This window comes from Mus musculus, chromosome 8, assembly GCF_000001635.26.
Source record: "Mus musculus strain C57BL/6J chromosome 8, GRCm38.p6 C57BL/6J".
NCBI classification, from domain to species: domain Eukaryota; kingdom Metazoa; phylum Chordata; class Mammalia; order Rodentia; family Muridae; genus Mus; species Mus musculus.
This window is the reverse complement of record NC_000074.6, coordinates 56,055,071-56,070,581: the sequence shown is the minus strand read 5'-3', so window position 1 is coordinate 56,070,581 and position 15,511 is coordinate 56,055,071. Positions and strand designations below refer to the sequence as shown.

General features: G+C 37.0%; 1 protein-coding gene across 2 annotated transcripts in view; it reads right to left on the bottom strand.

The window, feature by feature from the left end:
* The window catches only part of Glra3 (glycine receptor, alpha 3 subunit), a 189,653-nt gene that overhangs the window by 59,489 nt on the left and 114,653 nt on the right, over positions 1-15,511 (bottom strand). For both annotated transcript variants that reach the window (NM_080438.3, NM_001368774.1), the window contains exon 5: positions 8,069-8,151. In NM_080438.3, the coding sequence (NP_536686.3) occupies positions 8,069-8,151 (83 nt within the window). The remainder of the gene's footprint in view (positions 1-8,068; positions 8,152-15,511) is intronic.

Genomic DNA, 15,511 nt, shown 5'->3' with positions numbered 1-15,511 from the left:
ATCTTTAAGTATTGTTGGCTTATCTTTGAAGTAGAAATAAGCCTATTTCATTACTTTGTAACTAGGATTAAATCAGGAAATATATTTGAAAGACATAAAATCATGAAGCTATTTGTGACACCATCACTTTATAAGCTGGTGGCTGCATCACATTTTTTATTATATGGCCATGTGTTTAGAAGATCTGGTAATGGAAAAGTCCAGTTACAAAGATGTGAGCTAAAGAGGTGGTAAAAGTCACTGCTGTTGCAAGGGATGTGCTGCTTGAAGTACACATAGGAGTGTATTCTACAAGAAATGCATTCACCAGCCAATATTTTCAACTTGAGGGAGATTTTTCTTCCTAACTAGCATTGTAACTACAGAGATTAAATAACAAATACTCACAAACAAGAACCATCTGTATCTCTGAGTAAGCAAAGAAAAAGCACAACAGTACTTAATCCAAACTCTTAAATTATGAGAGAGTTTGGATAATGGTAGAAATTATTAGGACATAATTGTTAAAAATATTATCACAAACTCTATTTTTTAAATAGCTAAATTTAGTATAAGATCCATAGTAAGCAATCTATATATCAGACCTGGCTATGAATTTAATCTCAACATGAAATTGTCAATCGTAAAAAGCTTTCTATGTTTAAAGTTCTGTCATACACCTCCACAAAACCCTGCCCCTACTTTTAGACATTTCTTTTCCCAAAAAACCTTTAAGTACATTTCAAAGGTTCTCTTTTCTCCCTCCCCTCCCCTCCCCTCCCCTTCTCTCTTCTCTTCTCTTCTTCCCTCCCCTCTCCCCCTCCCCTCCCCCTCCCTTCCCCTGCCCTCTCCCCCCTCCCCTCCTCTCCCCTTCCCTTCTTTACCTTTCCTTTCCCTCCCTCCCTCCCTCCCTCCCTCCCTCCCTCCCTCCCTCCCTTCCTTCCTTCCTGTCTTTCTTTTCTTTTCTTTTTTCTTTTTTCTTTTGTTTTTTGTTTTCTTCTTTCTCTTTCTTTTTTCTTTCTTTCTTTCTTTCTTTCTTTCTTTCTTTCTTTCTTTCTTTCTTTCTTTCTTTCTTTCTTTCTTTGTTTCTCTTTGCTTTCTCTAAATTGACATTGAAGCCCTTTTCTCATTAAAGAGAATTTTTTTTTTTTTTTTTTTTTTTTTTTAGAGATTTAGGGCACTGGAGATGATTGTATTTACTATTTTGTTTCTCTTTTGTTGTTGAAGTTGTAAATTATTTCTCTTGTCACTGACTTCCTCCAATCCCTCTTTTTTTTTAAAATTAATTCTTGTTATATACATATGTGTGTATTTGTGTTTGTATGTGTGTGTGTGTGTGGTTGTGTGCCTGTATGTGTGCATTTGTGCATGCATCTGTATGTGTGTGTGTGTGTATGGTATGTGTGTGTGTTTGTGTGTACGTGCTTGCATGCATGTGTGTGTGTGCATTTGTGCATGCATATATTTGTGCATCAAGGCATGGTGTGTGTGTGTGTGTGTGTGTGTGTGTGTGTGTGTGTGTGTGTGTGTTTGTGTGTACATGCTTGCCTGCATGTGTGTATGTGTGTGTCCCGAGGGGTAACCTGTTGAATCCATATGCTACTTGTATGTGAGTTTTGGGGCTGATGGTTTGCCACTGGCCTTCTTTTGTTTCTCATTTTTACTTTATTTTTCCATCTCTAAGAATTGAAATTTGTTGAAATGTTACACATCAGGGGTGTTCTTTTCTTATATTCTTTAGATGTGAAGCCAGGCTTAGAGCCTTGTGGTTATGTTGATGATTAAGGATCCTGTCATCTTTGGCAGACAACTGGTACTACCAACAAATTTATAAATGCTCTTTATGATGTGAATAAAAGAACTACACATAAAATACAGAACCTTCCCTATTGCTGTGTATCTCTTTGTACTATAAATTGTTTAGAAATTGGACTAACCTCATACTGGATCTGTATTTGAGAGTTAGTTACTGCCTGTCAATACAAAGTACTTTACTAGTGCCTTTCACATACATGTATTTTTAATAAAACTAAGTCAATGAAAAATCTTTCAAAAAGACAGCTCAATGATTGTAAAATTCTCTTTAAAGAAGTCATTCAGTGGGAACTGCAGGTTTCTAAACCAACCCTGTCTAGACATGAAGGAGAAGGCCATGACTCTTCCTGCCCCACTCCTCCTCACTGGGAAGGGACTTCAGTCGTTATAACTGATGTCGGCACACATAAAGTTTGTTTCCAAAGAGAAAACAATTAAGGAAAACCAAGCCTTCATCATGCATAGACATTTATTGAAAATTCCTTTGTGACTTTATTCTTATTTTTATTATAGTCTTGAGTAATGCTCCCATAGGCACAAAGCTAAGACCAGTCTTCTAGCTGTACAGTATTCTGGGTGGCTCACAAATATCTTCCATGTGTATTTAATTTCTGGCTTACCTGTTTCTTACTTTGCTTCTCATTTTTTAGAAGTTATGTGGTTAAGTGCATATAGTTTCAGAACTATTTTTATAGATTTCTTTTTATAGAATGCTAAATATTTTTGTAGTAGTTTCCTACACTTATTTTTATATTAAAATTAGTATACTAGGGATTGGGGTATGGTTCAGTTATAAGGTGCTTATAGGACTAAAAGGAACATTCGCCTATATTAGTTCTTCAGGACTGGAAAGCTAGGCAATGAGACAGACAGAAAAAAACAGATGGGCAGACAGACAGGATGGTACACAGGCACGCAGATCTATACATTCTATGTAGATGAATTTCTTGAGTGTAGATTTCTTAATTTTTCCCGTCTCAATTGTTTTTGGCATGGTGCCTTAAAAAGGATACCATTAAGTTTAGTCTTAATGTTTGCTACCATACAGTTTGAGAGGCTAGAATTTCCTATGTGGATTCAGAACTCTTTTTTTTTCATTTACTTTCATAAATTAAAATTATCTTCAATATGTAAATATAACAATATGTAAATTTAAGATTACTTTTGTTTTTTTTTGTTTTTGTTTTTGTTTTTGACACGACACACAGATTTTATTTTCTATTTAAAAGTTTGTTTCATTATAATGTTCTCCTTTCTTTCTTTTTTCTTTTTTTATTCTCACTCATAAGTTACTCTTTGTTGTTGTTTTGGGGGGTTTTGTTTGTTTGTTTTTGTGGTGATACATGTTGTTTGTTTTTGTGGGTTTTCTCTGATGGATCTTCATGTCTCATCACAATCTCACAGGGCTCCTAATTGTTGACTTGCCTGTGGATTCTTCCTTCTTAACCATTTCTTTCCTTCTATGTTGTGAAAGATGCAACATTTTAGAACCAAGATATAAATACATATTTTGAGACATGCGGGATCATTCCTTATTTTCTCAAAATACAATTTCCGGTATTGTTTTCACGGTCAGTTCTGGTCTTATAGGCATCATCTTTGTGCATGATTCTCACAGCATTTCTTAAGGAGACTTAACCAGTGGTGCTTGCATTATGGGGAAAAGCAGTTCCTATCAAGAGGGAAGGAAGTGCTGAAGGACTCAAGCCAAGGAACCACCCGAGGCAGGGCAGTCATTCCTGCTACAGCAATGAAGGAGAAAGAGGGAAGCAGCAAGAGCTTCTTTCTCTTGTGTTCAGCTTTAGATTTCCTGGAAACATCCTGAGAAAGTCAGATACACGAAAGACTCAATGTGCCAGTCCTTGGATCCCATCAAATAGTTCTGATGAACTTCCCTTATTAATTTTAATATTTAGTATTTGAAATTGTCAGATTGTATAGATTGTATCTTGAGTCACCTCTACTTTGTCTCTAGTTTCCCCTAGGGCATTAAACATATTTCTCTGTCAACTTTATGTTTTTTAAACGTTATTAATCCATTGAGTGGAATTATTGCTACCCACATGTGCATGAGTATACAGTCACCCACTGAGGCATGGGCAGCCCACTAGAGATTACTTTTTAAACAATTGTTGACTATCTGTTTGTTTTCTAAGAAGCCCTTAAGGACTAAGAACTCTGCAGTTATGGGTGGGACCTGTCTGGTCCTTTCCCATCTAAGCTGGAACTTTTTGCTGTCTTGATCTTGTGCAGGTCTTGTACATATATGACCTCAGTTGCTGTTTTTTTTTTTTTTTCCTTATTCATTTTATCTCCCATTAACTTTCCCACTCCCAGTCACCCCTGCATAGTTCTTCTCCCCCTTCCCTCTCCCCTTCTTTTCTTAGCAAGTAGGGCCCCTATTATCCCCCTTACACTGGTACTTCAAATCTCTATGAGGCTAGGCCCTTTCTATCCCACTGACGCCAGACAAGGCAGCCCATTTTGTAGAACATATCCCATCTACAGGCAACAACTTTTGGGATAGCCCCCATTCCAGTTTTTCAGGACCCACATAAAGGTCAAGCTGCACAGCTGCTACTTATGAGCTGGAAGGGTGAGGCCCAAGGGTTCAAGTTAGTTGTCTTCCTGTGGAATTCCTACCCCTTCCTTCGTATTCTTAAAGACATCATGAATTTTATAGGCAAATAAATGGAACTTGATATCTTTCTGAGTGAGGTAGTCCAGTTCTCCAAGGTATATACTCACTTATAAATGGATATAATCCACAAAATACAGGTACTTTGTTATAGTACTCACTTATAAATGGATATAATCCACAAAATACAGGTACTTTGTTATACTCCATGGATCCAGGGAAGATAATCAAGAAAAAACACCCAAGGGAAGAGGTTTGAATTTTATTTAGAAGGGGGAATAAAATAGTCATAGTGGCAGATGGTGGGAGGGAATTGGAAGGGACAGAGGATGTGGAGGGGAATTGGGAATTCAGGATCAGGTGTTGGGAAGGACAGGAGAGGTGGCTAGATGGTCATGAAAATGAATGGAAATCTGCAGCTGACAGCGGTGAGGAGCTGGGGGACATCTGCAGGAGACAGACCAAGAATAAATTGGGGTAACCTTACCAGTGACTGACTACATAGGATATATGGATCCTGAAGAGGCCGCCTCCTGTATTCAGAAAGGAAACCCAGTAGAGACACCACCCATCCACAAAACTTTCAACCCCAAATCTATATTGTCTACAAGTAATGCAGGCATGGGGAGGGGGAGCAGAAACTGAGGGACTGGCCAACCAATAACTGGCACAACTTGAGACACACTCATGGTCAAGCACCAATCCCTACCACTATTAATGATGCTCTGATATGCCTGCAGACAGGAGCATGTTGTCCTCTGAGAGGCTCCACCCAGCAGCTGACTCAGACAGTTGCAGACACCCACAATCAAACAGTGGACCACGACTGTGTTTACTCTGAGCTCCACAACCCAGCCTTCCCTCAAATACTGCGTTCTTCATTTGTCTCTCTTCCTCAGCTACTATTCATAGACTGCCAGACTTTGCTCTTTCTTTCCTTACCATCTAATCTTTTGCTTTTTCAGTTATTTAGAATTTAATTTTTAATCTTCATTATTCTAATCACAGCTGCCACTGTCAGCAAGAACACTGGCTCTATTTTCTGTTCTTTCAGTTTCATTCAATGTAGTTGCCATAGTGGATAGTTTAAAAGATATCTCTACAGCTTCCTAAGACAGGAATAAGTTTAATGTATCATCTATTACATCTTTCCTAGAATTTCTTCCTAACAACTTATAAATGAAAGGTTTCCTTAAGGGCATGTTCTTTGTAGTTATCTCCCTTTCTTTCTGGTAAATTCATCTAATTTCTTGAGCCAAAATTCACACAACTTTTAACAATTTAATTTGAGTTCTGTCTTTGGCAACAAACCTGAATATGCCAAACCCCAAATGTACTAATATTGCATTTGTTAATAGTCTTATAAATACTTCCTTTTTAGACTTTCCAATTGTTTCTTAATGTCTGTGACATGATCCTACTTATATGACTTTATGACACTTTTAACTCTGATTCACAGGTACACAGACCCTTTCATGTCCACATTATATTAATCATCTCCATTAATTATTGTTCTTTTCGCATTCATTCCCTAGTGTGTCTTTCCTTTTTTTCTTGTTCTATTTGTGGGGTAGATTATTGCTATTTTTACCTTGAACACGCAAAGCAAGTGCTCTGTCTACCACTGAATGATGTCACAAGGCCTCTGTTATGTTTTCATTTTGAAATAAAGGGCTCATTAAATAACCCAGGCTGGCTTTGAACTCATGAACCTCATACCTCAGACTCCCCAATACCGAAAACTACAGTTCTGAACCACAGTGCCCTATCTTGTTACTAGTTCCTATTCCTATTCTTGTAATATTATAAAAACACATTGCATAATCTTGGTTCATTGGTAAAATAATCTATGCGGTTATTTGGTGTAAGGACATGGCTACCTAATGAAAAATAGTTACTATGCAAATATGATGACCTGATTTTAACCATCTATGCTAGTAAATATCTGAATGTGCCTTCAAGCATAGGCTGGGGAGGTCAAGACAGGAAGAGATCTAGAGTTTTTGGTTTCGGGTAGCTAGTAGCCAAGTAAGTGAGCTCCAATCTAAAAATAAGTAAATAAATAAGGTAAGTATTGTAAGTAAAAAAAGTAGCAAATCAACCGAAGGAGACACCTGATATCTCTGGCCCCCATATGTGTACATCTCCATATACATGTGCACCCGTGTACACATGTGTTCACATATAAACATATGCATGCACATACATGTAATAAGAAAATATAAAAAAAATTGCCAAATAATTTTTTTGCTCCTTAAACTTTGAACAATTTTCCTTTGACCTCTAAATAACTTACAGTAGTCATGGAGCCAGTGATTTATATATATATATATATGTGTGTGTGTGTGTGTGTGTGTGTGTGTGTGTGTATACACATATATATAAATATATGATTTCTCTAAGTCTTACATTTTTCCTGTAAGATAATTTAAAATAAGATACTTTTAAGTAAGATAATTATGAAATAATTATCTTTTAATAAAATTTTATAAATTTGACTCAAGAAATCAGATGAATTTATGGAAAAAAAATTACTTAGTTTCTCTATGTCCTCCATTGGTCAAGATACAGAGTCAACTGTCATAAAGTTGCTCTTCTTTGTCGTACGAAGTTTGAATAATGCACTGCTAGGCAGTTTTCCTTCCTTCCTCCTCCATGAAACATCTAAATATCCCAGTTTTAGATTGCCTTGCTTTTCCTTCACTGATGTTTTCATTTTGTCCATGCCTGGCTTTAATATTTAAGAGACACAGAGTAAACCATTTACAAGTTAAAGACAAGAATTATTATCAGAGAAATAAATATTTATAAGCCCTCAAAAAGCAGTGCTGGATGGGGATAGAGGGTTGGGCCATGTTCCCCCACGAGTTTTGCACGCCATCTAGTGGCATGCCCATCTTACTACAAGGCTTGCCTATCAGACCCTGAACTCTGCAGATAAAATTTCCAATTTTCCTCAGGAAAGAGTTCAAATAGAGCTTTCTTAAAACCAAAAAACCAAAAAACATATATATATATTTCACTTTGAATAAACATCGTAAAGCATTTTACTGTGTACACACTAATTACTATGTACATATTTATCATTTGTGTACAATTCTATCATTTATATTACTACAAAAGTGTTAAATGAAGCACACTTCTGACACTTTGTTTAATGTTAGTGTTAATCAGTGATATTCATTTACCAGAAAGACATCTGAAGAAAACTTGAAAGCTTCGGTTAGTCTCCATACATTTAAAGTCCTTTCTCCTGACATGACCCATGGAGCATATTTAGCTAAAATGCCAAACACTCAACCTCATAGAAAAGTCTAAGGTAAGGAGGCAGGCAGCTAGTCACCTATGGCTCTTACTTATTGAATATTACCCAGACACTCTAAGAGATGGTTTTCACATCTAAAAATATGGGAATACGAATTTTTTAAATCTTATCTGATGTAGTATGCATAAAATGCTTGGACCATTTCAAGTTTTCAGCATATATAGATGTCAGTTCATATTCAATGATTTTCTTTTCTTTTATTCAATAGACATGTGCCCAGAAAATTATAAAATAAATTATCTGATCTAGCCACTAAAGACTTAAATTTACATTTAATAAATGCTCAGAAAAAGTAAGTCACTCTTACTTACAGCTTTCAAGTTGCATTATGCATGTTTGTACATCCATTGGGAAATTCTTGAGATCCATTGGACAGGAGAGTGTTAATGTCAACCTGAAAGGATGAAAGGAATTCTTTTAAAGGTGATTTACACTGACACATGCATCTTCTACTGTGTAGAGAAAGAAATTCTCATGTTGAGAGAAACTAAAACTGTGCAAATGAAAATTTCTCCAGGTTAAGAATGTTATTTAAGCACACTGAACACAGGAACAGTGGAGCAGCTGAGAAATCATCCTTCTGGTCTGACATCTGCACTTTCGTGCTGAGATTGTTTCACAGCCCACTGTGCACAGGTCCCACCAGGAGAAACCTGTTCTCCCAGGAGAGCCTTCACTTCTGAGCTCAGAGGTGAGAGAGACACTTTCTCTCCAATAACTATCTGAAGCACGGCCGTGAGGAGCACACAGGGTACAGGAACAGTGGAGCAGTTGGGACAGGATTGTTCTAGTCACCATCTGCACTGAGAGCCTTGGGCTGTTCTAGAGCTCTCAGTACACAAGTTCTGCCAGGAGAGATCAGATCTCCCAGGAATGCTGACACAGGCTTTCAGACCCACAGGAGAGACAAGGTCCAGCCAGAGACAGCAAGAACATCTAACACGAGGGAAAACCAGATAGTGAAAGAGAAACACAAAAATCTTACCAAAAGAAACCAAGACTACTAGGCATCATCAAAATCCAGTTCTCCCACCACAGCAAGTCCTGGATATCCCACCACACCAGAAAAGTAAGATTTGGATTTCAAATCATATGTCATGATGCTGATTGAGGATTTTAAGAAGAATATAAATAACTCCCTGAAATACAGGAGAACACAGGTAAACAGGTAGAAGCCCTTAAAGAGGAAACACTAAAATCCCTTAAAGCATTACAGGAAAACACAACCAAACAGGTGAAGGAATTGAACAAAAGCATCCAGGATCTAAAAATGGAAGTAGAAACAATAAAAAAAATCACAAAGGGAGACAACTCTGGAGATAGAAAACCTAGGAAAGAGGTCAGGAGCAAGCATCAGCAACAGAATATAAGAAATAGAAGAGAGAATCTCAGGCACAGAAGATACCACAGAAAACATTGACACAACAATCAAAGAAAATGTAAAATGCAAAAAGCTCCTAACCCAAAACATCCAGAAAATCTAGGATACAATGAGAAGACCAACCCTAATGATAATAGGTATAGAAGAGAGTGAATATTTTCAACTTGAAGGGCCAGTAAATATTTTCAACAAAACTATAGAAGAAAACTTCCTTAACCTAAAGAAAGAGACACCCATGAACATACAAGAAGCCTACAGAAAACCAAACACTTTGGAACATAAAAGAAATTCCTCTCATCACAAAATAATCAAAACACCAAATGTACAAAGCAAAGAAAGAATATTAAATGCAGTAAGGGAAAAGGTCAAGTAACATATAAAGGCAGACCTATTAGAATTACACCAGACTTCTTGCTAGAGATGATGAAGGCCAGAAGATCCTGGGCAGATGTCATTCAGACCCTAAGAGACCACAAATGCCAGCCCAGGCTATTATACCCAGCAAATCTCTTAATTACCATAGATGGAGAAACCAAGATGTTCCATGACAAAAACAAATTTACACAATATTTCTTCACAAATCCAGCACTTTAAAGGATAATAAATGGAAAACTCCAACACAAGAAGGGAAACTATACCCTAGACAAAGCAAGAAAATAATCTTCTTTTAAAAAACCAAAAAGAAAATATCCACAAAAACCATAATTCTGCCTCTAACAAAAATAATAGGAAGCAAAAATTTTTTTTCTTAATATCTCCTAATGTCAATGGACTCAATTCCCCAATAAAAAGACATAGACTAACAGACTGGTTATGTAAACAGGACCCAACATTTAGCTACATACAGGAAAGCCACGATAGTGACAAAGACAGACACGACCTCAGATTAAAAGGAAGGAAACTAATTCTCCAAGAAAATGGTCCCAAAAAACAAGGTGGAGTAGCCATTCTAATATCGAATAAAATCGACTTCCAATTTTAAAGTTATCAAAACAAAAAAAAAGGAGGTAGGACACTTCATACTCATCAAAAGGAAAATCTATTCAAAAGAACTTTCGATTCTGAACATCTATGCTCCAAATGCAAGGGCACCCACATTCATAAAAGAAATTTTACTAAAGCTCAAAGTACACATTGCACCACACACAATAATAGTGGGAAATTTCAATACCCTACTCTCAGCAATAGACAGATCATGGAAACAGAGACACAGTGAAACTAACAGAAGTTATTAACCAAATGGATTTAACAGATATCCATAGAACATTTTATCCTAAAACAAAAGGATATACCTTCTTCTAAGCACCTCATAGTACTTTCTCCAAAATTGACCAGATAAACAGTCACAAAACAGATACCTCAACAGATGCAAGAAGATTGAAATGATCCCATGCATCTTATTAGATCACCATGGGCTAAGGCTGATCTTCGATAGCAGCATAAACAATAGAAAACCCACATACATGTGGAAGTTGAACAACACTCTACTCAATGAAAGCTAGATCACTGAAGAAATAAAGAAAGGAATTAAAGACTTTTTAGAGTTTAATGAAAATGAAGATACAACATACCCAAACTTATGGGACACAATGAAAGGAGTGCTTAGAGGAAAACTCATAGCTCTGAGTACCTCCAAAAAAGAAACTGGAGGGAGCATACACTAACATCTTGACAGCACATCTGCAAGTTCTAGAACAAACAGAAGCAAATACACCCAACAGGAATAGACAGCAGGAAATAATCAAACTCAAAGCTGAAATCAACTGAGTAGAAATAAAAAGAAACAGATCCCAAACAGGAGCTGGTTCTTTGAGAAAATTAGCAAAATAGATAAACACTTAGCCAGATTAACTAGAGGTCACAGAGACAGTATCCAAATTAATAAAATCAGAAATGAAAAGGGAGACATAACAATAGAAACCAAGGAAATCCAAAAAATTCATCAGATCCTCCTCCAAAACCCTATACTCAACAAAACTGGAAAATCTGGATGTAATGGACAACTTTGTGGACATATACCAGGTACCAAAGTTAAACCAGGATCAGATAAACGATCTAAACAGTCCTGTATCCCCTAAAGAAATAGAAACAGTCATTAAAAGTCTCCCAACCAAAGAAAGCCCAGGACCAGATGGGTTTAGTACAGAGTTCTATCAGGCCTTCAAAGTTGACCTAATACCTATACTCCTCAAACTATTCCACAAAATAGAAACAGAAGGTACTCTACCCAATTCGTTCTATGAAGTCACAATTACTCTGATACCTAAACCACACAAAGACCCAACAAAGAAAGAGAACTTCAGACCAATTTCCCTTATGAATATTGATGCAAACATACTCAATAAAATTCTCACAAACCAAATCCAAGAGCACATCAAAATGATCATCCATCATGATCAAGTAGGCTTCATCCCAGGGATGCAGGGATGGTTCAATATATGGAAATCCATCAATGTAATCCAGTATATAAGCAAACTCAAAGAAAAAGATCACATCATCACTTCACTAGATGCTGCAAAACCATTTGACAAAACCAAAACCCCTTCATGATAAAGATCAGGAATTCAAGCCCCATACCTAAGCATAGTAAAAGCAATGTACAGCCAAACCAGTAGGCAACATCAAATAAAATGGAGGGAAACTTGAAGCAATACCACTACAATCAGGGACTAGATAATGCTACCCCCTTTCTTCCTACCTATTTAATATTAGTACTTGAAGTCCTAGTCAGAGCAATTAGACAACAAAAGGAGATCAAAGGGATGCAAATTGGAAAGGAAGAAGTCAAAATATCACTATTTGCAGTGATATGATAGTATACTTAAATGACCACCCCCCCCAAATTGACCAGAGAACTCCTACAGTTAATAATTTCAGCAAAGTAGCTGAATATAAAATTAACTCAAACAAATCAGTGGCCTTCCTCTATACAAAGGATAAACCGGCTGAGAAAGAAATTAAGAAAACACCCTTCACACTAGTCACAAATAATATCAAATACCTTGGGGTTACTCTAACTAAGTTAGTGAACAATCTGTATGACAAGAACTTCAAGTCTCTACAGAAAGATCTCAGAAGATGGAAAGATCTTCCATATTCATGGACTGGCAGGATTAATATAGTAAAAATGGACCGTCTTGCAGAAAGCAATCTACAGATTCAGTGTAATCCCCATCAAAATTCCAATTCAATTGTTTATAGAGTTAGAAAGAGCAATTTGGAAATTCATCTGGAATAACAACAACAACAACAACAATAAAACCCTAGGATAGTGAAACTGTTTTAAATAATAAAAGAACTTCTGGAGGAATCACCATCCCTAACCTCAAGCTGTACTACAGAGCAATTGTGATAAAAACTGCCTGGTATTGGTACAGTGACAGACAGGTAGATCAATAGAATAGAATTGAAGACCCAGAAATGAACCTACACACCTATGCTCACTTGATCTTTGAAAAGGAGCTAAATCCATCCAGTGGAAAAAAGACAGCATTTTCAACAAATGGTGCTGGCTCAACTGGCAGTTAGTGTGTGGAAGAATGCAAATTGATCCATTCTTTTCTTCTTGTACAAAGCTCAAGTCCAAGTAGATCAAGAACCTCCACATAAATCCAGACACACTGAAACTAATAGAAAAGAAAGTGGGGAAGAGCCTCGAGCACATGGGCACAGGAGAAAATTTCCTGAACAGAATACCAATAGCTTATGTGCTAAGATCAAGAATTGACAAAAGGGAGCTCATACAATTGCAAAGCTTCTGCAAGGCAAAGCACACTGTCAATAGGACAAAAAAACAACCAACAGATCAGGAAAAGATCTTTACCAATCCTACATCTGAGAGAGGGCTTATTTCCAATATATACAAAGAATTCAAGAAGATAGAATTCAGAGAGCCAAATAACCCTATTAAAAATGGGGTTCAGAGCTAAACAAAAAATTCTCAACTGAGGAATACTGAATGGCTGAGAAACACCCAAAGAAGCGATCAACATCCTTAGTCATCAGTGGAAATGCAAATGAAAACATCCTTGAGATTCCACCTCATACCAGTCAGAATAGCTAGGATCAAAAACTCAGGTGACAGCAGATGCTGGCGAGGATGTGGAGAAAGAGAAACATTCCTCCATTGCTGGTGGGATTGCAGGATGGTACAAGCACTCTGGAAATCATTTTGGCTGTTCTTCAGAAAATTGTAAATAGGACTTCAGAAAGTTGTACCTGTAGACCCAGCAATACCACTCCTGGGCATATACCCAGAAGATGCTCCAACATGTAATAAGGACACATGCTATGTTCATAGCAGCCTTATTTATAATAGCCAGAAGCTGGAAAGAACCCAGATATCCCTCAACAGAGGAATGGATACAGAAAAAGTGGTACATTTATACAGTGGGGTATTACTCAGCTATTAAAAACAGTGACTTCATGAAATTTTTAGGCAAATGGGTGGAATTATACAATATCATCCTCACTTAGCTAACTCAGTTACAAAAGAACATACATGGTATGCACTCACTGATAAGTGCATATTATCCTTGAAGTTCGGAATACCCAAGATACAATTCACAAACCATATTAAACTCAAGAAGGAAGACTAGAGTATGGATGCTTCGGCCTTTTTTCGAAGGGGGACAAATTACCCATGGAAAGAGTTACAGACACAAAGTATGGAGCAGAAACTAAAGGTATGACCATCCAGATACTGCCCCATCTGGGAAGCCAACCCATATACAATCACCAAAGTTAGACACTCTTGTGGATGCCAACAAGTGCTTACCAACTGTTATAGCTGTCTCCTGAGAGGCTCTACCAGTGCCTGACAAATACAGAGTTCAATGCTCTCAGCCAACCATTGGACTGAACACAGAGTCCCCAATGAAGGAGATAGTGAAGGGATCCAAGTTGCTGAAGGGGTTTGCAGCTCCACAGGAGGGACAACAATATGAACTAACCAGTATCCACAGAGCTCCCAGGGACTAAACTACCAAACAAAGAGTATACATGGTGGGACTCATGGATCCAGCTGTTTATCTATCAGAGGATGGCCTTGTCGGTTATCAATTGGAAGAGGCCCTTGGTCCTGTGAAGGCTCTATGTCCCAGTGTAGGGGAATGCCAGGACCAGGAAACAGGAGTGAGTGGGTTGGTGAGCAGGGGGAGGGGATAGTGGATAGAGTTTTTTTGGAGGGGAATCCAGGAAATGAGATAACATTTGAAATGTAAATAAAATATCTAGTAAAAATAAAAAATAAATAAAAAATAAAAGCCAATGTTATTTATTCTGAAATAAACATATATTTAAAAACAAATATATGTATTTTTGGTGGGGGAGATGTTGAAGTATCATCACACCTATAAATATTTTGTTATATTTATTCATTTACTTCCTTACATTAGAGATACCTGGAAAGAGACATTTCTCTCCAAAGAGAGAATTTATCTTCCAAGAGACGAATATTGATGTGGATTCTATACAATTAACAAATTTCAAAAGATGCATTTCATTTCAATATCATATTACTGTCCTTTAAGTTACAGTGTATATGGGAAAGGGAAGTTGTACATGTGGAGAGACTGAATGTAGAGAAATTTTCCTCCATGACAATTCTGAGCATTTTTGCAGCTGTCTCTGGGAAGTTGTTGCTGGATAGAGAGGCATTGAGCATAGGATATCTGAAGAACTTGAGTGTTTGCTAACAGAGTATGCAATGGATCTTACTCTGGCTTGAGTATTCTACAAGTTCCTGTCAGAGTCAGGAAATTTTCTCTAGTATCTAATAATCATATTCTAGTAATTTTATCCTAATAACAACATCATAATATTAGTATCCTAATAACTTTTCTTTTCCACTAACTCTGTTGGGTGGTGATCTAGAGGAGAAGTTCAACCTTTATTAAAAGTAGGTTACAGAAAATTTATGCCTACACACATATACATGTGCATATAATATGTATAATGAAATAGAATATATATTAAACATATTACTGATATATCTTTCATTTTTACCAAGACTTTGTATTTTATAAAAATGGGAGAGAAGAGAAAGTGGTGCAGATCTCTGGTCAATGTTCTTCAAAGTTCTTTTCTGAGAAACCCCACTAAGCCATGTTTATATTTATTTCCTTACTGAAACCTATTGTAAGAATGAGCTTGCTAAGTGATTAGTTTACCTAAGCTTGTGACCACAGGCATATTATTCTAGCCTCCCTAAACAACAGCTTTCTCGTCTCTAAACTGAAGATGGCAAAAATACCTACTGGAGAGTTGAGGGGAGATATCATGGGTGGTGTGGAATCCTCTTAGAAAAGTACTGGATACATAGGGAATATGGAATGGTTGTTATATTTTAATGACTGACTATTGAACCTCCACA